This window comes from Drosophila yakuba, chromosome 3R (genome assembly GCF_016746365.2).
Source record: "Drosophila yakuba strain Tai18E2 chromosome 3R, Prin_Dyak_Tai18E2_2.1, whole genome shotgun sequence".
NCBI lineage: Eukaryota > Metazoa > Arthropoda > Insecta > Diptera > Drosophilidae > Drosophila > Drosophila yakuba.
Window position 1 is genome coordinate 22,319,853 of NC_052530.2, and position 27,693 is coordinate 22,347,545.

General features: G+C 45.0%; 2 protein-coding genes across 4 annotated transcripts; one reads left to right on the top strand and one right to left on the bottom strand.

Annotated features, from left to right (window-relative positions):
* Positions 1 to 210: 210 nt before the first annotated feature.
* Positions 211 to 7,304, bottom strand: LOC6537940 (nuclear pore complex protein Nup98-Nup96). The gene is made up of 9 exons (XM_002098444.4): positions 6,679 to 7,304; positions 4,084 to 6,618; positions 3,477 to 3,995; positions 3,240 to 3,422; positions 2,686 to 2,849; positions 2,342 to 2,624; positions 1,274 to 2,285; positions 807 to 1,216; positions 211 to 742 (listed from the first exon to the last, which is right to left on the bottom strand). The coding sequence occupies exons 1-9, from the start codon at positions 6,956 to 6,958 to the stop codon at positions 261 to 263; spliced, it is 5,868 nt and encodes a 1,955-aa protein (XP_002098480.1). The 5' UTR covers positions 6,959 to 7,304; the 3' UTR covers positions 211 to 260.
* Positions 7,305 to 7,609: 305 nt separating this feature from the next.
* On the top strand, positions 7,610 to 27,675 carry LOC6537941 (dedicator of cytokinesis protein 1). Of its 3 annotated transcripts, XM_015193089.3 has the most exons (15): positions 7,611 to 8,241; positions 15,905 to 16,016; positions 18,072 to 18,228; positions 18,295 to 18,564; positions 18,908 to 20,210; positions 20,273 to 20,561; positions 20,633 to 20,983; positions 21,048 to 21,222; positions 22,359 to 22,472; positions 23,105 to 25,503; positions 25,567 to 25,653; positions 25,871 to 25,961; positions 26,024 to 26,194; positions 26,252 to 26,396; positions 26,467 to 27,675. In XM_015193089.3, exons 1-15 carry the CDS (start codon positions 8,193 to 8,195, stop codon positions 26,784 to 26,786), a joined length of 6,033 nt encoding a protein of 2,010 aa, XP_015048575.1. In that variant the 5' UTR covers positions 7,611 to 8,192; the 3' UTR covers positions 26,787 to 27,675. The 3 variants fall into 3 exon arrangements, with proteins under 3 accessions (XP_039231233.1, XP_015048575.1, XP_002098481.2); XM_002098445.4 differs by lacking the exon at positions 22,359 to 22,472; XM_039375299.1 differs by lacking the exons at positions 26,024 to 26,194; positions 26,252 to 26,396; positions 26,467 to 27,675 and having other exon boundaries at positions 7,610 to 8,241; positions 25,747 to 25,880.
* Positions 27,676 to 27,693: the final 18 nt, after the last annotated feature.

Consider the following 27,693-nt stretch of genomic DNA (forward strand, 5'->3'; position numbering starts at 1 on the left):
ATTTACTTGCTTACACCACTAAATTTATGAAATTTATGAAAATCAATTAAACAAATCAACAAAAAACTATTATTCTTCTGGTCCTTTCTGACGAAACGTTTTTAACTATTTAGCAATCATACATAAATGATGCCGTACTCAAACCTATCCTACAGCTGACTTTCTTTCTTGCGAGGGGGGATGCTAATCAATTGATTATAACTAAGTTAATTCGACCTTAAACTAAACATTGTATATTCAAGCTTTGTATTTCTCGACTCCTATGTTTCCATCATGGTGGGTTGCTGTCGCTCGCTAAATGGTGGCTCGCTTTCGATTTTGTCCAGTAGCTCCTCCAGCCAGATGCGCAGCTCCTTTGAGGAGAACTCTTGCGGCAGTGGCAGTCGCTCCAGGGCCACCTTAAGCACGGAGGAAGACTCCATCTCGGGACAGACAATGCACATGCCGTGCACCAAGCAACTGAGGCTCTGCGAGATTTCACTCTGGCACAGTCGGTGCTTGGAGGTGGGACATGGGAGCAGACTGATGCGGGAGCAGAGTTCACTTAGTTGGGGCTTTAAGTTCTCCCAGCGCGCATTGATGTCAGCGATGTTGGTCACACTGCGGATCTGCTTGAACTTGGCACTGATGTCGATAAAGTCCAAGAAGATCTGGCCCTGGTTGGACCAGTTGGGCACTCGGATGCTGCTGCCCTCAGTATCCTCGAATTGAATGAGCAGGCTGTGCAGGTATTCCATTTTTCCTGCAAGTTTGCGATTAGCATTATTAGTATACCATCAAAATCATTTTACTCATTAGAAACTAACCGTTTATAATGGCATCAGGAGCAATGTGTTCGAAGATGACATCGTGCGCCGTCGCAAAATGTTTAGCCTTTAGCAGATATTTTGCTTGAAGGTGATGCTTGCCAGACGCTCCTGCCTTTACCGCCTTCGCATAGTCCACCCACGACATCGGAATACCCAGCTCTTCGACGATAAATTGCTCTTCTGCATTTAGAAGCACCTTGGCGGAAACGCTGACATTCCTCTGTAGCATTTGCTGAACACCTCGTTCCCTCTGGGACCGCTGCTTAATATGCAACAGCACGAAGATACCCCACTGCCAGAGGCCCTCGTTCTCCAGCTGGCTAGCAAAATCCACCGAAAGACGAGCCTCCGTTAAGGGCGAACAGTGACGGTAACCAAGCGCGCGAAGAGTTTGCAGAAGCAGCCAGCTACAATGATTTAATATTAATTTTTTTGCACTAGACCTAAACATTTTTCAAGTTTACCTCAAACGGAAGTCCATGACATCGGCGGTATGCGTTATAGGATTGAGGGTTTCTTCCAGGGAATGCATACGCTTCGAGTATAACTGGAGCAAGTGGTAGCGCAGATCGTAGACGGGCTTCTTGGTGTCAGTAGGTTTGTTCTTGTAGCTGGGTGTTGGTGGCTCCGCATAACATTCATCCGCTAGGAAGGCGTTGTTATAAGCATTGAGGGCATCGGTGATGGTCGAGGTTGGGGCTGTGAAGTACCACAGTTGCATAGCCAGCACTGTCAGCCAGTTGTTGTCTTCGAGTAAGTTGATAGCGCCCTGTGAGGACTGCATCATGGGCACCCCCGCGGCCAGCATGTACATCTTGAGCCGCTCCAGATCGATGTACTTATCCGCCTTGCTCTGCTGCCAGGCAAAAAGCTGCTCCTCCATCAGTAGCCGGAAGACAGCTCCGGAACTTAATTGGGACAGCACGAGAGCCAAATTAGCATCATCGTAGTTGAAGGCCAACTCACAAGCCTCATTTACTCGGTGGCAGCTGAGTAACTCCAACATGTGATCCAGATAACTGTGGGTGCTAACTTTTTTCGAGAGTAGATCCTTGCCCAGCAGCGTATTCTCCAGCCACTCGGATAGCAGATTGCGTCGACACATGACCATGTAGTGGGAGTTCTTTTCCAGGTCCACCAGCTCATCATGATCGCCCCATAGCGCGAACAAAAGCGACCACACAGACACGGCGTAATCCTCTTTTAGGCCAGCATTTCTCTGCTTTAGAGACTCGGAGAAGTGCTTGGAAACTAGTTTCGTACCGCTATCGGGATGCATATACGGGCACTCACTACCTTCCACATTTACAGAAAGACAGTCGGCTAGCTGAACCTCTAGATGGGGAACGATACTTTCGCAAATACCCTCGTTGCCTTTGACCATGTTGAACTGCACCAGCTGCATTACGCTGGGCGACATATCGGTGGCTAAGCGGGGAGCAAATACCATGGAGGCGGGCAGGGATGGTCCGGTAACTAAAGCAAACGAAACTATTATAATTTGACTGCTAACTTGTGTCAGATATTCTTACATTCTTTGAGGTTTTGCATGTTATTAAAGGTGCTGGGCAGTACCAATGAGTTTTGTGGGCCAAAACTGAGCTTAAAGCTACGTCCTTTGTAGAATCCCAAATCGGCGATCCACATATCGCGCATCTCGTAAGCAATGGACCTCGGCAGGGGAACCGTTGTGGCACGCACCTTAACCGGCGCAACTTTGGGCTTACAGACAAACTTGAAGGCTTTAGCTACAGGCATCTCATACTTCCTCTCCTTAACAGCTGCAACAATGCTTCCAGTTGCCATCGACGATGTCTGAAACGGATGGGAATCATGAGAATTATTGGGGTTTAAAGAATAGGTTTCGTAAACGTACCTCCTCGTAATGTGCATCACACATCAGGCTGGCTTCAGAGACGGAGGAAGAGACTGGAAGAGCGGGCGATGGGTGGTCAAAATCGTATTGACTTGAGCTCTCGGAAGCACCATCTTTCCACACATTCGGTTCAACATTGAAAAACTTCCGACGCCCAGTAGTCTCTGAAGAAATGCATGGTTAATGTTCAAATGTATATTGGTTGTGTAATGATAAGCAGTGAATTGTTGTAATGATAATGAAATGTTGTCAAATTAGGCAAAATATTCGGATTTACTAATACACTTGAAGGCTTTATTAACTTTATAATGTGCTACTTTGGTAAACAACAATAAATCTTTAAATTAAATATATAATACTTTTTAGAATAATACAATTATAAAAAGTATTTGCAAAGATTAATATCTCTCTTTAAATCTCGTTGACAATGTTTAGCTCAAAACTAACGATTAACATTGTAGAATCTACTTAACTTTTACTAAAAAATCAATATACAACTTTTAAATAATATACTGTAAGCAATTTGCAAGACCATCAAGAGATTGTCCACCTACCCATGGGCTCGTCCTCGGTGCCATTGTCCTCCACAAAAAAGGACGATTTCATTAGCTGCATTTTGTGCGGCTCGTTGCCTACCATATCCTGAGCTAAAACAGTTGTGGGACTGGTTACAGATGGACGATGACGCGGTGGATCAAACATGGAGAAATCGGAGTTTCCGCCGGCTTGGAAAAATTCTGCGAAACCAAATTACAATCAACTGAACCTTTTAAAAGGTACTATAGACTTACGTGTTTTGTCCATTAAGAGGAACTCGGCGGTGTCATCCATGGGCCTGAATCCGCTGGCAACTCCAGCGACCAACGCCTTTGGGTCCAAGTTGCGGGCTGCGTCTTCTGAAATCTTCTGCGCTTGGCGCAGCGAGTTGAGGGTCATCTTCTCTGCGTTTGCCCGCTGCTGAGCCTCAAGCGTTGTCATTTTGGCTTTCTTCGGATCGGTGGGCACTTCATCCTCCTCGTCGCTGTCGCCCAGACCATATTTAGAGAAGTGCTTGACTCGGAAGACCCAACTACCCGTTTCCGGGCGGTATTCTATAAAACGCGTATCGTTTTTATCGCACACCCGCCTCAACTTGCCCTCCCAGTCCATTTCCAGCAAACGTTGTGGCTCCTTGATGGCTTCGTGCTTGGTCTTGTCCAACGGCCATACCTGGTCCAAAGTGACCTGGGCGTCACGATTTAGGCCATGACCAATGGGCGGCTTGTTATCGTCGTCGGGATAAATGATAATCTCCTTGTTGCGGAAGTGAACTGCATAAGTAAGTGATAAAAATTGTTAGGCAATTAATAAATGTATAAAGGCGAACCCAAAAGGTTATAAAAAACACAAGACTCTTACCAATTTCATCGAGGTTTAGACCCGCCACATCTATTTCCTTGCCGAAGAACACATTGCCGTATCCTTCCCGACCCACCGTAAAGTTTGGAACCACACAGGATCCGTCCTCGGCCAAATAGGAGCGTAGGTCGTCCAGTGATGGAATTGTATAGTAACCCACACGTCGCAACACAATGCCTGTGGGATGTGCCTCGTAGTCCGCCGCATCTGCAGCTGCCTCAATGGCAAGGCGGGATCGGTTTGCGGCAGAGTCCTCTGCTTCATGAGATCTGCTCGAAAGCACACTCTCATTGGCCTGCTCCGAAATGAAGGTGTCCCGCCGTGCAATCGTGCTCGATTGGTCCTCGAACGGATTCTCTGGGATGGTCGACACTGAGAGGCGAACCGTGGACGATGGTCGGTATGTGTCCAATGGTTTGCGCGGGACAAGCTCGTTGAGGGTGCTGTTGTGGGGCGATCCCTGATCCATTCCGGTCTGAATGTTATGTTGGCGTACCTTCTCGAGGTTGTTAGGATGCAGCCACGACTCACGGCGACCGTTATCCTGGCTTTCCCGCCCATTTGTTGCTCCAGGCGAGTTTCCTGCTGGTGGCAGTGGCTCACTTGGAATGACTCCGCTAAAGGACCCGCTTTCCTTGCTGGGAGTTGCCACTTTGGGGCGAGACTGGGGCGTGTTGGGAGCACTGCCAACAGAGCTGGAAGGATTTCCACCCTCTACACTCTTTACTTTGGGTTTGATAACCAAACGTTTAGCATTGGGCTTGAGATTGAAGCCCTCCACAGTAGCATCAAACTCCTCGAGGCCATCAAACAGCGATTTTCTGTTAAGTGTGCTGCCCAACGCCTTTACCTTCACTGGAACAGGACTGTTCTTGGTAGCAATCTTGTACTGGTTGCTGGTCATGTCCAGAACTGCTTGCTGAGCAGCCGGGTTTGTAGCCCTGGTCGCGTCTGCCTCGTCGCTTTGCTTCAGATCCTTGAAAATCGGAGAGTCACCGTAGGGAGAAGTTACCCTGGCTAGGATTTGTTGATGAATGGGCTGGTGCGACGGCGTCATGATACCCAATGTGGGCTGAGCTCCCATAAGACCACCAGTTAACGAGTTGTTGGTGCCCATACCGAAGCTTCCGCCGCCCAAGGAACCACCGACGCCTCCGAAACTAGTAGTTCCTCCTCCAAAAAGTCCGCCCGCTGGAGCAGCACCCGTGCCACCCAAGGTCGTTGTTCCGCCTCCAAAAAGACCTCCTGCCGGCTTGGCTGTATTTCCGAAAAGCGATCCGCCCGTGTTGCCTGCGTTGAAGTTAAGTGGTGCTGCGCTGGTGGCTCCAAACCCTCCAAATCCGGACGTTGCTGGCTTGTTCAATCCCGAGTTGAAAAGGCCTCCACCCGTTCCTGCTGTACTGGTGTTTAAGCCAAAGTTTGAAAACGGAGTGCTGGCCGTGGAGGTTGCTCCGAAAGTCGGAGCAGCAAAGCTAGTGGCGGGCTTGTTTCCGAAAAGACCTCCGCCAGCGGTGCTTGTGGCCGGAGCTCCAAATCCAAAACCTGTAGTGGCTTGCGATGCAGCTGTGCCCAAGCCAAAGGCTGATTTATTTGGATCGGCGGCGGGAGTGGTACCAAAAAGGGTTGACTGTTGCGTTGCTCCTGCAGTGGATCCGAAGCCTCCGAATCCGGTGTTAGTCTGTCCGAAGGCAGGAGCCGCACTGGTCGCGGGTGCTTGACCAAATAAGCTTCCTCCCTGCCCAAAAGCAGGCTTCGCCCCAAATGGATTTGAAGCGTCAGCTGCGGGAGCGGCAAATGGCGTGGCGGTGGTGGCTCCAAAGGGCTTCTGCAGAAAGTTGTTTTGTTGGGTTGTTGCTCCGAACGCATTGTTGGTCGCCGGTTGTTGTCCAAAAGCGGTGGTGCCAAACATGCTTTTATTCTCGGTCACCGTTTGGCCAAACAGCCCCGTGGTCGGTTGGGCAGTGCTTCCAAACAAGCCACCACTTGCAGGCTGAGCGGGCTGAGTAACCTGAGCTCCGAATCCAAAAGCTCCCGGAGCAGTGCCAGCCTGTGGACCCTTGCGCCCGCACATATAGTCTTCCAGGCGAAGCTCTTCCAGAGATTTGCCTTCGTACTCCTTCATTGCCGTGATGCAGTGCTGCTTAGTGTTCACACTATTGGCCTGACCGCTCTTCATTAGGGTATCTGTACCAAGGGTTGGCTGGTACTTGACCACGGCCGTGCCCGTATTAACTCCGGAAGCTCCCACAGCTGTGGCCTGCGGTTGGGCAAAAGCAGACGCGGTACCACTGCCAAAAACATTGGTGGTTGTGGGCGCCGTGGTCCCAAAGCCTCCGAAACCTGTTGTACTGGTGGCGGCAGCCGGTTGTCCGAACAAAGAGCCCGTCGGCTGGGCAGCAGCTGTTTGTCCAAAGGCCGTCATCGTTGGCTTGGCGGCTCCAAAGCTGGGAAGCGTGGATTGTCCAAAGAGTGAGGTACTCGTCGCCGCCTGAGTGGTTCCAAATATGTTCGACGTCTGCTGCGGTTGCGAAAAGGCTGCAATGAAGATATAACTACATTAGTAACATGATAGCCCTCCAAATGATCGTCTCTAACCTCCAAAGGCCGTGGGCTGAGCTGTGGCAGTGCTTCCGAAGCCCGTGGACGTGTTCGCACCGAATAAACCTCCGGCTGGCTGAGCTGGTGTGGCTGCCGCACCAAACAGCGACTGCTGCGCGGGCTGGGCGGCGAAGGTGGAGGTGTTTCCAAAGGCCGGTGCGGCGGGTTTGCCAAAAGCCGACTGGCCAAACGGAGTGGTTGTCGTGGTGCCGCTGAAACCACCAAAGCTGGTGGCCGAAGGAGTGGCTCCGAAGCTGGGTTTCGCGCCGCCAAACATGTTGCTCGCTGTTATTGCTACTCAGCTAACAAACATATACTAGGTAGATCCCCTGCTTTGTCCTTCGCCGGAATGCCAACTATCGCGATGAGCAATGCTTTGATTTCACCACGTTGGGCAAGCTGGGGGCGGCTGCGCCGGATGCGAATGTTGTGGGATCGGGACAGGCTCTGCTTAAAACAAATAAACACTCGCGAATTTGTCAAGTCGGCAAGAGTAGAGCGAGTCTGACGCAAAAGGTGGACAGAAATGGCGCGCCGATTTTTTCACGATGTTGAAGAAAATGCAGCTAGAAGTGTGACCAAGGCGTGAAATCGCCTTCAAGCAATGCACTGTAATAAATTGAGTACAACTAATAGGTTCATAAATATTGGACCGTCGAATATTAACATATTTCCGATTAACATACATTTCATTATTAATTCATTAAAAAATATTAAAATTTACTAGGGATTTATGTAAAAAGTATTTAATAACTTGTTTGTTATTTGTCATTTGCACGTCAAGACAATTTTTGCATTTTTATGTGACCGCACTGGCTAATTAAGTAAAATACCATTTCACATCAACAGTGTGAACACGCTGTATGGGCAATCTATAAGAGGGAAGATTTTTGAGTGGGAACAGAACGGTACAACTGAGCACCGAGCACGCTCATTCACAACAAACAGTTGAAACGCGCGGGTCCTCTTGCGAGAGCGCTTAATTAATTAATTGGGGAACTGACACACACGGGTGTGTGTGTGCGTTCAAGTGCGTGTACATGTGCGGGAGTGTGAGCGGAGATAATTAGCTGAGCGGCAGCGGCCAACTCCCAGCCCAAATCGAGAACAAAACGAGCGAAAAACAACGCAAAATGCATTAGCGGAGCGACAATTTGTGCGGAATGCTAGCTTTTGTGCAATAATTATTTGTAACGATTTGTTGCAATTCTCCAACCGGTGTGCTTTTCGTCGAAATCTGTAGCGAAATCGGAGGCGATATCTAAGGCGAAATGCTTGTGTTGGCGGCATTGTGAAAACGAAATCAAAATTTCAACTACGTGTTGCTCTTTTGCCGTTGCCTAATTTAATGTCGTGTTGTTTTTATTTTCGCAAACGAAAGTCCATCGCTTTGCATGTGTGAGTAGCGATCGTTTGTCGCCGTGTTGGTGGTAAAAGTCGGCGCAGAAACAACAATATCAGCAACAACACTAGTAGAAGCAAAAACAACGACGAGAAGAAAAGCCTTCAAGATGAGTGTGTGGAGCGATTGCAATGCCAAGCAGGCAGAATTCGGCATTGGTAAGTTGGCAATGCGGCAATTAAGCCGATAAATTAGGTAGAATATTGACTAGGCAAGAATGTTTAAACAAAGTGCTCTGTAAACAACCATAAAGGAAAAGTTTATGAACTGTTGGGCGCTCCTCTCCAGAGCACAACCCACCTCCACCCCCACCCATCTCTCTCTCTCTCTCTTAATACACCGCATGTGTGTGCCTCCTGCTGCGTTTCTACGGTAAAACTTGTTGCACCTTCTCGCTTGCACACGCTCACTCGGCTGCTGTTGATCCTCCCTTTTCCCGCTCTCTCTGTGTTGTTTCGTTTTTCTTTTCATTTCATCCTGCTCATTCAACACTAGCATAAAATTCTGAGATTTGCTCTTGAAACTAAAACCTGTTTTCTATCGCCTCTCTCGTTTTTCACACTGTCTCTCTCACACGTGCAACTGCAACACACTGTCAGAAAAAAGAGCTGGTACACAGGAAAAAATTGTATACATTTTGTTTGGAGCGTTTATATTTTTATTTTTTTTAATTTTAGCTACTACCAAATTCTATAACATTATAAAGACTATAACTTCTTGATTGCTGGGGGATTTGTAACCCCAGACAGATGCTTCACTATCTCTGCATTCTTGATGGTAAATCATGAGATCAGAAGAGTCGTATAGAGCTGAAAAAGATATTTATCAAATGTTTGTTTTCTGTGTACACTGGGAGACAAATCCCAATTCAATGGCAGTGACCATGAAATATCTAATCGCGACCCGCTTCGAATGCGTGTGAATTTTTTATGGCTCCCGCTTTGTTGACCTTTTCACCGCTGATCAATAGATACGACAGGTACATAAAGTACAGGTACATACCTCTAGTTCAGGTAGATCGAGTGGAACTGGGAATCTCATTCGTTAACACTCGAATGGAGCTTGCCGGTGTGTTTGCACTTGTTATTTACACATGTTTGCCTCTGTCTCTGCCCTTTTTTGTGTTTGCGCGCTTACTAGCTGTCGAAATCGCTGCGCATACGAGTATCTGATAGTACCTTTGGGGCGTGGCCAGGTGGGCAGGGGCAGTGGGTGGTGAACGGTCGCTGGTTGGTGGTATAATGTAATTAAGTGCGATAATATGTGGAATATGGGGCGGTAGATAAGTTAGTCGTTGGCATTGAGTGGCGAATTTGGCCTTTGTAATGCGAAAACGACTTACAGCATATACGGAATTCAAAAGAAACTCCTTATCAATGGCAGTTTGATGTATTCTTGTCTTATCGCTGTTTTCCATTCTGTTTGCATACCTTTTGTTCGTTTCAATTTTCAAATTCTAAGCAAACAGCCGGCTGTCTGTCCCACATTTTGTAAAAATTCTTAAACCATGAGATTTGCTTGGCAGCTCATCCATTTTGCGTATTATTTTTTTTGAAGCATTGTAGTTAGTTGAAGGCGATAACCATTGAGTAATCGCTTTATCACTTTATGGGGCCCATTCAATCGTTATCGTTTATCGATGTGTGCCTGTGTTTGTGGGTGGCACTTGGCAGAATGTGAATTCCGTTGAAGTGCGAGTGAGTGAGCGAGTTAAAGTTAAGTCCTCGGCCTCCTGCATAGCGGCAGTTTGGAGCACACTCACTCGTATACAAAAGATCGGGTGCATATGTACATATATATTTTCCCCACTCACTCCTGTGAAATGGAATGCTGCATCTCCCTGCTTACTCACCTCCATGCACAGTGGTATGATTTCTGAATTATACCTCAAATGATACACAGCGGTTAAGCAAGCACATAGTCAAGAAATGTAATATTCACTAGTTATTAACTAGTATAAATTTAGCTACCAAATTTGATCAGTTTCGCAATAAAAGTAATAATCTTCTTACGCCAACATATTCCTTTTTTGTCCCACTGTGCCGCATCTGGTTTTGATGATTTGTCTGTCGACCAAGTTAAAAGTTTGCCTGCGGTGACATCTTCACTGCATTGCTGCACTACTCCACTGTTCATTGCCTCTAGTTGGTGTGCACCTGCAGGGCTCCCCATTTTCCCTCAGACACTCGGTTTTATTTAACCACTCCACGCAGATGCATTCTACATTTAAATTTGAATAGCTAAAACAACAACCGCGTTAATAATAAATACAACAACATCAAATGAAGGGAAGAGCTCACAAAGTAAACGTAAAACTTAATGAGGCCTGAGAGTAGTGAAAAGTGTAGTGGAAACCCATGCCGAAAGAATATACACAGGGTGGGGAGGGGATGGGATAGAAGGGGGCCTAGTTGATTTGGTTTCTGATTTCAGAGTCTGGGTTTTCTCAATTTAATTAAAATTTTCCACTTCGTTGGAGTTTAAGATGCATGAAAAGCCTTTTGATTTGCATAATTTCAAAGGAAAGCATTTTTCCTAGGCCATTTCCACACACCAAGTAAAAACTTAATCAAATTTGGAAGCGAGCCGAAAAAAAAACTGCTCAGATTTCCAACCTTATAATTTAGGGTTACCATCGAATTGTATCTACTGTGTTCGGAAAGTCATAAAGATTGTTAGTTTTATTTGTAAGCGAAATATAGAACTTAGAAACTAACCCTGTTATCTTTGATGTCTCAGGGTCTATAATTTTGGAGATATTGTTGCTCAACCGAATAAGAGTCCCCCGATTCGCCTTATCACGTGGCAGATGCCCTTCCTCCGGGGCGGCTGCATAATTGTTTGCGCTGCTGACTCAGATCGGGAAACACTCATCCCCGGACTTTACCCTCACTCATGCAAACATGTATGTACATATGTGCCATCTTCCATCAACTTCGGATAGTTGAGCAACCGCCCAAGTGACTCGCACATCCACTTGTGATTCTGATTCCACTTGGATCGTCACCCCAAGAACCCTCCACTATCAGAACATACTCCCCCTTGGCAAGCGAATCTCCACTTTCCATTTCGCAATCAAAATGGAAACTCAATCGCTTTCCCCCATTCCAACTTGCAACTATTCATTCCACCCCCTTCTTCGCAGATTGCCAATGTCGGAGATTGTCGCATCTTTGGTTTCCCTTCTATGCTAATTGACCAACTGCAATCTTCGATTGCTCTCGGAAATTGCTTAATTAAACATAAATTGCCTGCCGCAAAGAGCAGTTATGGGGATCGAATCCGATCAGGGAAAGTGGGCGGGGGAGCCAAAAGGGGTCGGGGGGAGGTGGCTGCATCATTGGGGCACAGTGCGTCATCCGGTGTAAGTGGAAACTGGTTTCAGCTGCCCGAGAAATGTGAGCTAACGCTACAAAGGTTACCAGGTTCCATTGAAATATTTTTCACACGAGGTTTTCGACTTTTGATCGCGTTTTATCGCATTAGGTAGTCATTAAAAATATGTTTTATAAACATAAACAAAAGCTTTCTTTGTTTAGACAAAAGGTATTTTTTTTATATATTTTTTTGGATTTTTATAGAATGCTTAATTTTAATATAACATTTTTTTGCGAAATTTCTGAGAACTATTGCTTTTTGAAGTTTAGAAACCAGGATGCATTATTTTGAAACAGAATAATCTTTTTTGGAAAAAGTCCCATATTGATATAATGGCTTTGAGGAAACATTATTCTATCCAAGCAGTTAACCTTACATGTTCAAAGAGTCATAAAACCAATTTTAGATTGTTTTTAAGTGATTTTCTTGGATGGCCCAAATGGGTCAAGTTTGTGTTTACATTTCCTCTTTTGTCTTTCGTGTTGCTCCGCAATTTTTTATGGCTATGCTCCGTAATAATAACGTTCTTTTTTTTTATCAACATTCCTTCTGCTTTTTGGATACTCATTCTAATTTGTATCTGGATACTTTTTACGACCGCAACGACATTAACCGTAAGTGTCAACGGGCAAGACGCTCGCAGCGGTTGCGCAAGTATTTTTATGAATTTATGTCCCATCAAATATTATCTAGGAGTCCAAGATGGAGGGGGATATGTAGGGTTTGCTTGTTAGTGCCACATTTTCGGTTTCAGGTTTACCCAATTTTCGAAAGCCTCTTGAATATTTCCTTTTTGGCAAGCCCAAAAGTTCTTTGGAAATAGATAGGATAGATAGGGGGGCAATGTTTATATAAAGATAATGCCAAAAACGCGATATACAATTTATTTGCGATCACTTTTTCGTGTCTATCTTATTAGGAATGTACAGAGAAACATAAACACTATAAACTAGTAATTGATATTTGGTTGTGATTGTACTGGAATCCGTGCGAGGTAATTAATTCACAATAGCCAATTATAAATTCCTCCCAGCGTCTGCAATTAGCCGCATATGTATTTGTATCTGTTTTGCATTGGGAGATATTCAAAGTGAACAATAGAACTCCCATCGTGCACTCCCCCAATCTGCTGAACACACAAGTGCTGTATTTTCCATATCCATAGTAACAACACCTCTCCCCATTTCAGAGATCTTCTGTGCCACTTTGTAATTAGTCAATGCCAGAGCATCTTAACCAGCGAGAATCATTAAAATTAACCCTCCAAACGGTTCCCCAGGCTTTGGGCAATTAAAAACGTATATATAGCAGAACAAATATATATATATAGAAAACGCTTTAGGGGCTTAGCTCATAGTATGAGCTTACTTGGATATTTATACCCGAATACCCCGAGCGTTAGAGAGCGCCAAACAAACCCGCTTTTATATAGGAAAAAAAAAACGCCTAAATGTATGAAGAGAATTTGCATATGTGTAGTTTGATCATATATAGACATAAAGAATCTTCTCTGAGCCGCGTGCTATTTAAACCAGAGACTTTGAAATGAGCCAAGTTGTGACTGTGGTTGTCACGTTGTTGTACTTTTGTTTTTAGTATTTCTCTTTTATTTTTTCATGCTGTCCAGTCACCAGTCACGACGCCAACTTCGACACCAATTGATGACGAAGCGCCTGAACTGCGGTTTATTTTATATATTCACGTTGCTTTATGGACTGCGATTTATTATTGTTTTGGCTTTTGCTTTTATCTAGCTTATAGCAAACTATAAACCAAATGGGGTCTTTGCTTGCTCGCGGATAAGGCACACTTTGTTCACGTGCTGGGGGGCACTTCAACAGCTCCCTTTTCCAGGTGCAGCTGCATCCGTTGGAGTTCGTTCTACACGGCACAAAAAAGTGGGTGATCTTGATGCTGATGGTGTGCGTGGTGTTTACAAAAGGGGGTTTTTCGAAGAAATGATCTTTCTTAAGATATATCATAAACACACCCAGAAAACAAAGTATATGTATATTATTTTATGAACTGATCGTGAATCGTATTTAAAATATTTTCCCTTGTGCATTTCTAAAATAAACCTGAGCATTGTATGAGCATACTCTGTTTGGTGTACCTGTCTGCCTGTTGAATGCTGGCTGTTTAGACGGTTTTCTATATTGGTCCGAACCCTTTTTCCTTCTCGCTGCCATTGAACCGTGACTCCCCCGCCCTGCCATCCCTGGGTATTTATAGACCAGCAAGTTGTGCATTTCATTATTTATGATTGTTTCCGTTAGTCAACAAGTTTGTCGCTGCGCTGCTGCAGTGGAGGAAAAAGGGTCTTGGGATAGGCTTTGTTTCGCTTATCGGCAAACTGAACGAAAGGAAATGGGCTCGATTTAATGACGTTTTTGATCGTTCTTGAACCCAACTCCCTCAACTCCATCAACTCAACTGAGGTAGTGGTTCTGGGGCCTTAAAGGTGTGGCATTCCCTGTGACTGATTGCTTGACCGCAGCGGTACCGCTCCGTCGTAGGCGTCGACGTCTACGTCGACGTTGGATGATTCATTGCCATTTCCGAGTACTTATATTACTTGGGCATAAATAGCTTTCAGACGCGGAAAGCAGTGGATTCCGCTTAATCGCTCTGCGCATTGGATATTAATTATAAATTCAATCAATTCGATAAGTTTAATAATTGCTTAGATCTATATTTACGCGCTTCTAGCGAAACTTTCCCAGCTGGGAAAGCTCTTCTAAAGAGGCTCGCTCAACTGGTTTCCGCAATTGACCCAGTCCCACTCCAAGTTAACTTTCCACGCAATTGGACAGACGAAATAAAATGCAAAGCGCAAAAAAAGTAACAGATAAAACCATCTCACACGTATAGTACACTTGTGGTCAAATTGGTAGCAGGAAATAGAAATATTACTGGTCTATTCTATATTCTAAATTCGTATATCGTACATAGATACTCATACAATGCAATCAACTACATACGCGAATTCTTTAGCGCCCTTGTAATACTATGCTTTTTCCATATTTCTGATTTTGCCAACTAATTGGCTTGACTTTGGAATATCAACGCATAGGCATGTGAATGAACCATATTGGGGTTTGTGGGCAGCAGTGCTATTAATTTGCCCTCTGCTGTTGGAGCACAGCAGCAGCGGCACTGAATACCTTTTGCGAATTGCTGCCGCTGTCGCTCTTAATGTGCTGTGGAGGTCGTTCTCGCTTGTTATGCTTTCCATCGAGATCGGGCAGCGCGAACATCGCGAGCATCGGTCATTGGACCGTATCCCATTGGCTCCACTGCTCCCCTTCTGTTACGCAGTCGCCGTCGGCACCACCGCCACCACCACCACCAGTCGCAGCACCACTATTACCGCCGTCATCAGCACCACCATCCGCAACAGCAACAACAGCACCACCCGGAGCGTGCCACGCGAAGGCGGCTCAACTTGGATTTTGTATCTTTTGTGCTTGACTGCGGCGATGGGAACTCGAGTACGAGTACGAGTACGGAACGAGGGTTTTTATGGGGGATGCACATTTGTGTGTGGCTCAACTATATATGTTATATATATGCTGTTGCTTATATCTCCAACTTGCACTATCAGGCGAGAAGGAAGTTTGTCGGCGTCGATGGTTATGTCCCATTATGTCTCGTGCGGGGAAAGCAGAAACACAACTACTCCTAAGGGAGTGCACGTAATGGGTTTTTGTAGCATGATTTGATTAATATTAAAACAACTTTATACGCCGCGGTAGCACAATATTGCTTCATGTTGTAATTACTCACTTGCGAAATAATCATGGCTATTTTGCATGAGCCCAAAAACCTGCCTCAACTAATAACTTATAGTTTGCTAAACCAAGAGAGATTGTACACTGTTCCTCTTGTCACATGTATTAGTTTTGCGACTTATTTTAAAATGGACCACTTATCGTAGCACTAGAAGCAGATTCCGGGATGCCAAGCTGTATTTCCGACTTCTTGGCGCGATATCAGTGAACACTTGCAATGCAAGTGCGTCATTTGCAGTTCCCCGGCAGACATCCAAGTCTTATCGACAGTGGGCTTTCGAGGAAGTTGCCCAAAGCGAGATACAATTTGTATGTTAGATCTCACGTATGAAATGAATTGGTTGCACAAGGGGGTTAGAAAAAGGGGATTCCGGTGGAACGTTGCTGGGTTTATCAAATATCCCATCCGCTTGGGTGCACAGATAGCGACAACCCAGTTTCCGATGATCAGCGCTTCCCCCTCATGTTGGAAATTTTGAGCTAATTGATAACCTTCCGCTCCCGTTGATTCGCGTTGATTTCACTGTGATTTCGCTCAGTTCGCAGCGGCTGACAACTGGAAAAGGTGCTTCAAACTAAGCTCCCATCGCATGTGAATCTACATTATATTCAGTCGATTTTATACTAATTTCAAAATGTATCTTCCTTTCAGCCAAGTGCAATTTCGACCAGGAGACGAAGCCACATCGCCTCAATCTGGATGTGGGTGATGCGGTCATAATTCTTAAGGAGACCACCCACTGGTACTACGGCTACAGACAAAAGTGAGTAGTTATGCAAATCAAACAAAGGCGCAATTCACATTAACTTCCAACAGTTGAAAATAATGTTTCCTCCCTAAAATCAGTTTGTAACACCTTAGAAAAACAACTTGTAAATCACTTGATTTCATTAATTTCCATGTAAAGTATGCACTGCTATTATTTTGATCGGTGTAGCTTGTCTAATCAAACAATCTGCCAGATCTTTTTCCCCGACTTTCACTGCAATCTCGTTTGTCTAATGCATATGCATGAGCGTCGGGGGGAAACATCCCAGACATTGGCGGACAAAAAAGTGGCAGACAATCGACAGACGGACGGGAAAACAGAAGAAACAGCAGCCAGCAGCCAAAGTTCAGAAGCGGAAATGCTTGAAACAGATATTTCACAGGCACAGTCACTGGCACAGTCAGAGTGAAGCAATCGTAAATCAGGTACACAAGCGCCGCCCATTTGGCTCGGCCTTTGTTTACCGCTCAAGAAGATGTGCCTGGGTATTCCGATGAAATCTGTGCCAGCGCTCTTGCCCAACCTCGCTCCTTCATCCTTTACTCCAAAACAGATGCCACCATATGTGGTTGCCAAAGTTGCATGCCAGCAGCACATCCGTCCGTCCAATGACGAGATAAAGTTTTTCTTTTCCCAACCCATGCCTACATTCAATATTTATACATGGTTTGACCCTTTTGCTGCCGTTTTGGTTTGTTTGCGTTTCATTTTCCTATGTTTCTTGTATCTCTCTTGGTTTTTATCTGCCTGACGGCTGACCACGTCTTATCAAGAAAAGAAAAAAAAAAACGAGGAAAACAAGAAGAACGCCATCCGAATTGACGGAGCTGACCTTTTTCATATTTCTGCTGACCCAAACAACCCCATCCCAAGTGGAACCAGAGATTCTGAGTGCCAGACATCTCGAATGGTAGCTGGTAGCGGGCAGCAAAGAAAGTAAATAAATAAAAGCACGAATTCCCCGATCACAGTGATGATCGCCTACGAAAACCAGTTCGCATCCAGTTTGGACAACGTTAATTTGCCTTAATTGCGTAGAACAATTCCCACACTCTACTGTGCGTTTATCTCCCGGCAATAAAAAGAAATTCAAGGCGAGACGACAACCGATATGCTGATAACCTCTTTGGTCCGAGTTTCTGTTTGCTTTCGGCTCGAATGCAATGGCTCCAATGGCTGGCTCCCCATCATCAAATGCCTATTTTTGTTTATAGAAAAATATCAACTTTAATTGTGCATTTTCTCACGATTTTAAAGCGTAAATATCGAAAATAACGCCGCCTCTGTCTGGACAGCGAAATCAATTGGAAATGGTTAATCAATTTGAAGGTTACGCAGCGTGCGGGACACCTGATCCGAAAAACCACGATGTGGATGTGGATGTGGAACTATGACCGGGGTTCAGGGACCCCTAAAAAGGAGAGAAGTGGGGGGGAATTGGGCTGCTGATTCTATAAGTGATGAATGCCTCGAGCAATTAAAGCGGCCACCCCGCATGTCAAGCGGCGAATTGAGCCAAATTAAAGCATTCCATTTCATCCGACAGTGTCACACTTTGAGCGCACTTCCTCTGCAGACTGGCACACTGGAAAATATATTTTAGTAAATTTTTTTTAAATCATTAATCAGCAAGGTAGCTTATTCAGGGAACTTTGCTTTGCAATTGTACATGCATTACGTATGAAATGTTCTTAAGAACCTATATCTCATATGCGATTATTTTGTTTACAAAATATTCCATATCACTTTCATTTCCGAAGTGCACGCTTTTCAGCGCTTTAAGTTCCCCTATCTCTTGGCTTGGGTTGGGTAATTCATCAGCCGCAATGGTTGTTGAATTGTGTCATATATGTAAATATGAAGTGTCCACAGTGGAGCGTCGTTCTAAAGCTTTATTCCTCACTGAACAGATGATGGGGGGAACCACAAACCCAGTTTCTACTGTGGCGTTTATGAAGCACGGAGTGGCAATTTGTACTTTTCTGTTGCATCCCATGTGCTTGCCACATTTTAATGACTCCCCCTCTTTTATATTCGATATTATTTCAGAGCAAAGGAAACACGCGGCATATTTCCCAAGAGCTATATACACTTATGCGAATATAATATTGTGAATGGGGAGTTCTGCATCCAGCGCACGGATATTGTCGAGGAGATCACCAAAGTTATTTTGGAGTGGGGCTCCATAGCCAAGAATTACTTTCTGGTGAGTTTCTTGTGAAATTATTCACAAGCATAATCCCATTTTAAACTCTTTGTGTTCCAATTTTAGACCACAAATCCCAGCTTTCCCAAAATTCGCCGCAAAATGAACGAATTGAATAACAATAGAGCGGCTTTGATCTCCGGAAATCTGCCATTGGACGAGGTGCGAAAGGTGAAGCTGCTGGCCACCAATCAGATCGATACTGGCAACAAGCTCCTCGGCCTGGACATGGTGGTGCGCGATGAGAGCGGCGACATCTTGGACACCAATGCCATCTGCACCACCGAGCTCTACGAGCAACATATGCACGCTGTTCAGCGCATCGACAAGGCCAATGTGAGTATTTAAAGCTGCAGCGGGAAAAACTATATCTGTCAGCTATTAAGTCAAGTTCAAGTCATCAACGAATCGTACAAATGAGTACGTTTCTTAATATTTCTGTAAATAAAACTATGCCGATTATACATATGATACATATACATAAGTATGAGCAGGAATTTTATTCATATTTCATCAAATGCGTCACATTGATTGTCATCAACTGCACTTGCTAAAAAACTTCTACCAGTTATTATATGTTAACGCATTATGATTCATGAGGGATTTGACTCATTAATTTGTATAAGTATATTTGAATCCCGAATTTAAACTAATCCTATATCTATGTATCCACCTTTAGCGGCTGTCCAGCGAGCGGGGAACTACAAGAACACCCAACAAGTACTCGCACAACATTCTGCTACATGTGAACGCCTTCGTTTGCAAGTTCCAGGAGGATTCGGACCTGCTCTTCACACTTTTCGACGGGGAAACGCACAAACCCATCAGCGAAAACTATGTGGTCAAGTGGTCAAGGACAGGAAGCGCCCGCGATGTTGAGCAAATCGACAACAACCGCGTGCTGTTCACGGATCTCAGTAAGAGCGACCTGGCCATCGCCAAAATGTACCTGGTGTGCTACGCCATCCGAATCGGTTCCATGGAGTTTAAGGATTCTTCCGATTCGAAGCGAACGAGCATGAGCATTGCCAATAGCATGCTGAACGCCTCCAGCCGCAAGGCCTCCCAGCTATCGGTGAGCTCCAGCGGATCGTCCACCAGCAATGGGGAATACATCATTCGACGTCCGTTTGGTGTGGCCTGCAAGGACCTCACGCCCTTCATCAATAAGTCGGACGACTTCCGTGGCAACATAGACCTGCCCTTCATCATGTGCGAAAAGGAAACGCTGGACGGAACGCTGCGAAAGCTAATCGCGAACAAGGATATCGGCAAGATTGACTCTAAGATGGCAGTAACCATCGAAGTGCTACGGGGCGACATTAAGCAGATTAGGGAAGAATTTCCACGCCTGATGCACACTAATGTGCCGGTGGCCCGGAAAATGGGATTCCCAGAGGTCATACTGCCTGGCGATGTGCGAAATGATTTGTACCTTACCATCTGTAGTGGAGAATTTGCGCGCATTGCCAAAACCTCGGAGAAGAACGTTGAGGTGTCGGTGTGTGTGGCCAATGAGCAGGGATACCTTATGCCCGGTGTGCTGAGCATCGGAGCTGGACATCAACCCATTGATGAGTACAAATCGGTGGTCTACTACCATGATGACAAGCCCAAGTGGCAGGAGACCTTCAAGATCCATGTGCCCATTGAGGACTTCAAGCAATGCCATCTGCGCTTTGTGCTCAAGCATCGTAGCAGCAATGAGCAAAAGGATCGAACTGAGAAGCCCTTCGGCCTCGCATATGTGCGTCTAATGCAGGCCAATGGCACAACCATCACGCAGGGTCAACACACCCTGGCCGTTTACAAGATCGATCACAAGAAGTACGACAAAACGGTAGCCAATTGTTATTTGGAGCTTCCAGCCACGGTTGCTGAGCTCCAGGGTGCAAAGCCCTCCATCGGTGGACTCACTCTTCTGCCAAAAGATCAGCTGTCCATTGGCGTTAACCTGTGCAGCACCAAGCTCACTCAGAGCGGTAAGTTGGGGACTTATAATTATGTACTCAAAAATTATCTTAAATATTGTATTTTCTTACAGTAAGCTTGTTGGGTCTTTTGAATTGGTCGGCGCACAAGGAGACGCTGGAACAGTCGCTAAACGCCTTGTCCACAGTGCCCGGAGAGGAGGTGGTGAAGTTCCTGCAGGACATACTCGATGCCTTGTTCAATATACTGGTGGAGAATGATCATCCGGAGAAATATGACCAGCTCGTCTTCATGAGCATTATACATTTGATTGAAACGGTGTCCGATCTCAAGTACCAACACTTTCTCACTGTTCTCGATGTGTACATTAATGAGAGCTTCTCGTTTACACTTGCCTATACGTGAGTAATATATATTTTGTTCTTCACCCACTGGTGAACACTTTCTAATGTGGTTTTTTACAATTCAATAGCAAATTAATGGATGTGCTGCAGAAGAACATTAGTGATGCGATCTCACCAAAAGAAAAGTCCGCTGATGGCAATGATCTGGAGGAGAGTGCGGAGGTGCGACGCCTGTACAAGACGACTCGTTACCTTCACTATGTGATGAAGTTCGTGATTCGATCGCGTGTGCTCTACGCTGAGATGAACTGCAACACGGACTATGTGGACTTTGCTACCCGGTTGCAGGAGCTTCTTCGCATGTTCATCGACATGATTGGCTGTCCGAGCAATCTGCTTAAATCGGAGGGAGCACTGCTCAAGAATCTGCACATCATAGCCACCGATCTGATGCAGGTCTTCGATCAAGTGCGCTTGAGGTAGGTGGAAATACACAAATAATATGAATTGTTGAAACTTATTAGTAATGATTACTGTTTACAGCGTTTCCATTGTGGAAATCCTTGAGAAATTCCCGCCCCGTCGTCTTACTCAGTCTAAGATGGGATGCATCAAAGATTTTGTGGAGACGAAGCTGTTTACGTTGCCCAAATGTCGGGCCATCCTACTGCCCGTGTTCTGCAAACACATCAAGGATCACCTCGAGAGCAAGGAGGAGGTATGTGCTTAAGCAATAACTACATTGCGTGTGCCACTAATTTATCATTTGGGAACTGCATTTTGTTTTTAATCCAATGCATCGTCCTTGAAAGTTGTCTTGTGTATGCACCGACAAGACGCAAAATTAAAACATAACTCAACACATGATCAAGTCAAGTTGGCTCCTTAAGTAACTAACTAAAAACAAAACTTTTTGCAATAATTTTCCTCACATAATTGCTTTATAAAACTTATTTTAAAATAAAGATTATCCATCAGCGATGCCTTTAACCTTTAATTAACTTGAACCATTTAATGAATAAATACAATTCCATTACTTGCATTCATAATACTTGAGGCTATTAAACACTTGGTCGATCTGCTATAAGAAATATATTCTTCTTGACATGTGATTTGTCTTAATTTTGCTCAGTTCCAGTTCGAGTTATTTAGAAATTATTTAAGAACCTAATCTTTGCAAGCTATGTTTAGTTAGTTTAAGCATGTTGCATTTGCTTTTTATTTTAAGAACGTTAGCATGTGATTTGGCAACTTATATGATTTATTGCCACTTTTGTTATGTGTCTTGTGTCCTAGTTTTAGATCAATGTTCGTCCATATCCTAGTGCTAAGCACCATATAAAGATTGTACAATGTAGTGAAATAGAAATGTTACGTCCACGATAGATCCATGTTAGTTAGCGATCTTTCCGTGTGTGTCTATAGTGAGATTATCTTTGTATCCACCATGGGGCGTAGCGAACTCATGTAAGTGTTTAGTTTGGCCATTAGTACTGCACCCGAACACCCGTCATCGTCATAGTTAGAAAGCAATTTGCATTTGGCAGCTCATCAAAGCACCTTAAAAACCACATCAACCACCTGGGAACAGTAAATTATAAACACACCTCAAACACACACCGAAACACTGAACACACCCACCCAAATGTGAATGTTCGATCTCTCCTCACTGGCACCCAATTATTCAGCTATACCTATCTGTCTGTAACTCTTCTCTAATTCCACAATCATTATATGTTTTTCGTATAATATCTCAAAAATTCAAAACGAATCTTTATTCACGCACAACCCAACCAATGTGTTGTTATCGTTTTTCTGTCGTTGCCACCGCAATTGCCTTGTACAAAAAACTAGGGAGACTCGAAAACCGATATCTGGCAGCAAGAAAAGAATCTTTCGAAAGCCGCCAAAGTGCTCGGACAGAAAAAATCCCAACTGCATACATGTGATACGACTGCCAACAAAAAGGTAAAGGATATAAGTCTCTCATCTCAAAATCTCAGCCAGTTTAGCTCCAGTTCCTGTGATCCAGCATCAATCCCTTGATTTGTTACCCCAAATGTTTTGTATTACCATGATGTACCTCCTAAGTTTATTATTATTATTTTGTACTGATGTTAAGCTTGCAGCTAACTGGGCAGGTTATCCGTGCCCACTTCGTGCATTGGCTTTCCAAGCTTCACGCCATCGATAGCTGGACAATCATGAACCGAGTTTCCCAGCTTCTTGGTTTTTCCGCCATCGACGGCCGCTAAGTTAGGCTTAAGTTGTTCCAGCTTTTTGCAATGCAATGTTCTATGGTTTCGTGTTTTTTTTTAATCTGCAATGTTTACTTATATTTAATTGAACACTAACGTTAACTTTTTCCTCTGAAACCCAATCAGCTAGTCAATGGAGCTCCGATAGCTCAAGCAACAAATAGATTTAAAACACAATGCCAATTAATATTTCCAATCTCAAGCAATTTGGTAATACAAATAGTTTCTATTATTTTTTTAAAGGCTTTTCCAAATTGCTTAGATTGCAAATAATAATTTGGCCTAATAACTCCTCACATAGTCTATTTGAACTACACCTAATATGTCAACTTTCATCGTTAGATTGCCGAGTGCATCAACATCATGAACAACATACTGAAACTTCTGTTCCGGTCGGATGTGGGATCCACGCACAATGACATCCGAGACATTATGATCATCCTGTTCCGCACCGTAATGAAGGCAGCTCACGCCCTGGACAGGGACACGGGATTGGTGGGCAAATTCTTTGCCATTATGCTGGGTATACTGCAGCGCATGGACGCCCAGCACTACGAGTACTTTGTGAAGGACTTGCACCAGCGCGGCGAGTTGAAGCACTTTGTCATAGAGATCCTTTTGGTATTTGAGGAGCTGGTGTCTCCGCACCAGAAAGCAGTGTTTCCGCGGGACTGGATGGACATGATTATGCACCAGAATACTGTGATTCTAGGTGCTCTGAAGCACCTCACCGTGGTCATTACGGACTACTTCTTGTGCCCGTTCGAGAAGCAGATCTGGTCGAACTTCTTCCAGTGCTCTATCGCCTTTCTGGTGCAATCACCGCTGCAATTGAATGACTTTAACGATAACAAACGGCAAATTGTGTTCGCACGCTATCGTGACATCCGCAAGGATACGGCTATGGAGATCAGGAAGATGTGGTTCCAGTTGGGACAGCACAAACCCAAATTTGTGCCGCAGTTGGTGGAGAACATACTGGAAATGAGCATGATACCGGAGAAGGAGCTGCGCCAGGAGACCATTCCCATCTTCTTCGACATGATGCAGTGCGAGTACTACAGCTCGCGATTGGAGCTCGAAAGTTACGGCGATACCAAGTTCAACAATGCCCATCACAAGGGTAACTTTTCCGACTTCAAGACAGCGATGATTGAGAAGTTGGATATCCTAATCGGGGCTGGTAAGGGCGATGCCGAGTACAAGCATTTGTTCGAGACAATAATGCTGGAGCGCTGCGCTGCTCACAGCACGCTTAACGTGGATGGCACTGCCTTTGTGCAGATGGTAACCCGGCTGATGGACAAGCTGCTGGAGTACCGATTTATCATCCAGGATGAGAGCAAGGAGAATCGCATGGCTTGCACCTTCTCACTGCTGCAGTTCTATTCGGAGGTGGATCTCAAGGAGATGTACATCCGGTATGTCGACAAACTGTGCGCTCTGCACATGGAGTTCGAGAACTACACGGAGGCGGCATTCACGCTTAAGCTGCACACGGAACTGCTGCGTTGGACGGATACGGAGCTGTCGCACCAACTACGCAGCTATCGGCACAGAACCTGCCGCACTCACCGGCAACTGAAGGAGGCGCTCTACTTCGAGATCATGGATTTCTTCGACAAGGGCAAACAGTGGGAGTGCGCCATCGATATGTGCAGGGTGCTGGCTCGCCAGTACGAGGAGGAGATCTTCGACTATCTTAAGTTGGCTGAACTTCTGAATCGCATGGCATTGTTCTATGAGAAGATCATCAAAGAGCTGCGCCACAATTCCGAATACTTCCGCGTGTGCTTCTATGGGCGGGGATTCCCGCGTTTTCTTCAGAACCGCGTCTACATCTTCCGTGGCAAGGAGTACGAGCGGCACAGTGACTTCTGCGCCCGTATGCTAGTCCAGCATCCGCAGGCCGAGCTCATGCAAACGCTGGAGGCGCCGGGCGAGGACATCACCAACAGTGATGGGCAGTACATACAGGTGAACAAGGTGGAGCCGATAATGGGTCAGGCATTCAACAAGTTCAACGATAAGATCATCAACAACGAAATCGTCAAATACTTCACCGCCAACAATGTGCAAAAGTTTCAGTTTTCACGTCCCTTCCGGGACAGCCTGAACGGTGGAGACAGGGACGATGTACGAAATCTGTGGCTGGAGCGCACTGAGCTGCTCATCCGCTACCCTCTGCCGGGTATTCTGCGCTGGTTCCCCGTTATTGAGACCAATACTTTTAAAATCTCACCCCTTGAACGGGCGGTCGAAATTATGAAGGACACAAACCGTGACATTCGACAACTGGTGATTCTGCACAAGAGTGACGAAAGTCTGCACATCAACCCGCTGAGTATGAAACTTAATGGCATTGTGGATCCGGCTGTGATGGGCGGCTTTGCCAAGTACGAGGAAGCCTTCCTCACCGATGACTATTTGGAGCAGAATCCGGACGACAAGGAGTTGGTGGAAGAGCTCAAAGAACTGATTGCCAACCAGATTCCACTGCTCGATTTGGCCATTCAGCTACATCGCTTGCGGGCGCCAGACAGTCTGAAAGCTCTGCAGGAGCACCTGGAACGCTGTTTCGCCGACATGCAGCAGCATGTGGAGTTGCGCTATGGTCGCAAGTCCTGTGACCTCAAAATCGAACGCGACTCGGTGGTGATGCGACGTCCGAACTCTTTCCTGCCTCCGCTCTTCGATGGCAGCAACAATCGACACTCCGAAACCAGCATGGGATCTTCAGAGTAAGTTGGAATAATCTTTTGCTGATGGTGCTGACTAAACCCCCTTCCTATTTCCAATTGTAGCAGCGGCTTGTCGAAGTCAACATTTCTGCCGCGTCCACAGACCAATTCGATTAAGAACCCATTTTCCGGCCTAAGTTTCAACACTAGGTGAGTGCTTTCGATGATATTGAGTTGTTTGGAATGCTTGCCCTAACCAAAACTCTTTTTAACTCTTTCCTCATGCTAACCGCTGGCTTTTAGTTTGAGACTCTAACATTATTTTGATTTGGTTTAATTTTTAAATTGCATTTTCTTTCGTTTTGTTTAATTATTTACGTTATGTTGCTTATCGTCTTTGCTTACTTTGCTATGCCAACATGTCCAGGCCCAGTTTGGGACACTCGCCGAGCATCAAGAGCAACAAGTGCAAGGATAAGACTCCAAATAAGCGAAGAACTAAGGATGGAAAGGTGAAGGTAAGCCGTGTGTGGTAGTAGCAGTACATTCAACTTTTTCTAAAAACGATCTAAAACCACAGGAGCGTGAAGCCCTTAGCCTGTCCAGCAGTCAATGGTACACGCCGCCATTGTCCACTATCACATCGACGCCGGAGAAGGAGATCAACGTATCCATAGCCTCGCTAGCGAGCACATCGAATAGTTCTTTAAGTGGTCCCAAGACGCCAGACCCTCATGTCCTGACAGAGGAGGTAAGTTTTAATCAAATTGATTACCTTACCATTATCTAACAATTGGTATTTACACAGCTAACCCCCAAGCGACCTCTGCGTTCGGAAATGGAGAAGGAGCGTCGACTCTCTCGTCCTGCCAGCATCGCTACGCCAACGGCCAGTATCAAGAATTTTCCTGACACGCGCTCCCTGTCCGAAAGCAGCAACCGCAACTCTGTTGGTAAGTGCTGGCTACAATTAATTAAGCATTAATTGCATACCTTAATATATAAATTTAAATTCCTCCACAGAAACCACCGATTCCACATCAGAGGAGGACATTCGACCACCACCGTTGCCCGCCAAGGCACGTGACTCAACAGATTTTACCAGCCTGTCGCAAAACATGGATTGGACGCCGAATGGTTATGCGATGCTCAGCACTATTAGCAACACCAGCAGCAGCAGCATGAGCACCACCTCAACCCTGACGAAGACCAGTATTACCAACACTACGTACGAGTATTTGGAGACCACGAACTTCAGTTTGGTGGGTGCCATCGATGGAAACAAACCGCGTCCGCCGACGCCGCCACCGAAGCCATCGCGCCACAGCAAACACATTCCATAGGGTAGCGAGGGGCATCTATGAACCCCAGAAGCTTCCAGTGCAGCGCCATATATGTTCAAACGTTGTCGAGTGCCAAATATTCCTGTTACTACATGTATAGCCGGCAATCGAGCCTGTATTTACAGCCACAAAAACAGCAACGACCTTTGCCTCAACCTTCGACCGCCTACCAAATCAAGTGTCTTAAAAACGATCGCATTAGCATGTAAAATTCAGATTTCCGATAACTATGTTTAGGTGTTTGATTACGTTTAAATGATATTATGTTGAACATGTCATTTTTGTTTAGTTAAGCTTTTCGTCGTGTAATTTGTTTTAGAACAAACCCAAATGCTTGTCTTCCACAAGTACTAATTCATGTTGTACACATATATGTTGTACTTTAGATATCTACGATTAGATTTAAGCTGAAATAATGTTGTAGAAAAACGTTGTACGTCTCTTATGCAAACAAGTGCCACAGTCTTTATGCAATAGCAATTAACATACACGAACCCTACGACCATATCTTCGATTTTACGAACGAACAACGTGGTTTTAGCACAAATTTACTAACAAGTCAATTACAAAGTAGGAAATCTTGTATGCTACAATTTTACACAATTTTTTGAAGAATGCAAAACTATTTACACTGTTTTTATACACTTCAGTATAGCCATAAAGTAGAGCAACTAAATATTGAGATTTATTCATTAAGAATATTATACGTATGAACAACGTGCACTGAGACCATAACGCACAATTATTTAAACAAACGTTTAAATATTTAATTTTAGCCAAAATCACTGTTTAATTATGTTTTAAATGGATTCTGTGTAATTTTCGATCTGTGTATCGGCCAAAGATTAAGCAATAATAAAATACAAGTAAGCATGTAAAAGCTACGAAATTTTATAGTCTGGAAATT

Excerpts from the sequence above, each read along its gene's own strand:
- LOC6537940 (XM_002098444.4), bottom strand. The coding sequence starts at position 6,958 with ATGTTTGGCGGCGCGAAACCCAGCTTCGGAGCCACTCCTTCGGCCACC. Across the intron at positions 1,217-1,273 it reads GTCATGGACTTCCGTTTGAG|CTGGCTGCTTCTGCAAACTC; the intron begins GTAAACTTGAAA and ends AAATCATTGTAG. Across the intron at positions 743-806 it reads TCCTGATGCCATTATAAACG|GAAAAATGGAATACCTGCAC; the intron begins GTTAGTTTCTAA and ends GCAAACTTGCAG.
- LOC6537941 (XM_015193089.3), top strand. The coding sequence starts at position 8,193 with ATGAGTGTGTGGAGCGATTGCAATGCCAAGCAGGCAGAATTCGGCATT. Across the intron at positions 18,565-18,907 it reads AGCGCATCGACAAGGCCAAT|CGGCTGTCCAGCGAGCGGGG; the intron begins GTGAGTATTTAA and ends ATCCACCTTTAG. Across the intron at positions 20,211-20,272 it reads CACCAAGCTCACTCAGAGCG|TAAGCTTGTTGGGTCTTTTG; the intron begins GTAAGTTGGGGA and ends ATTTTCTTACAG.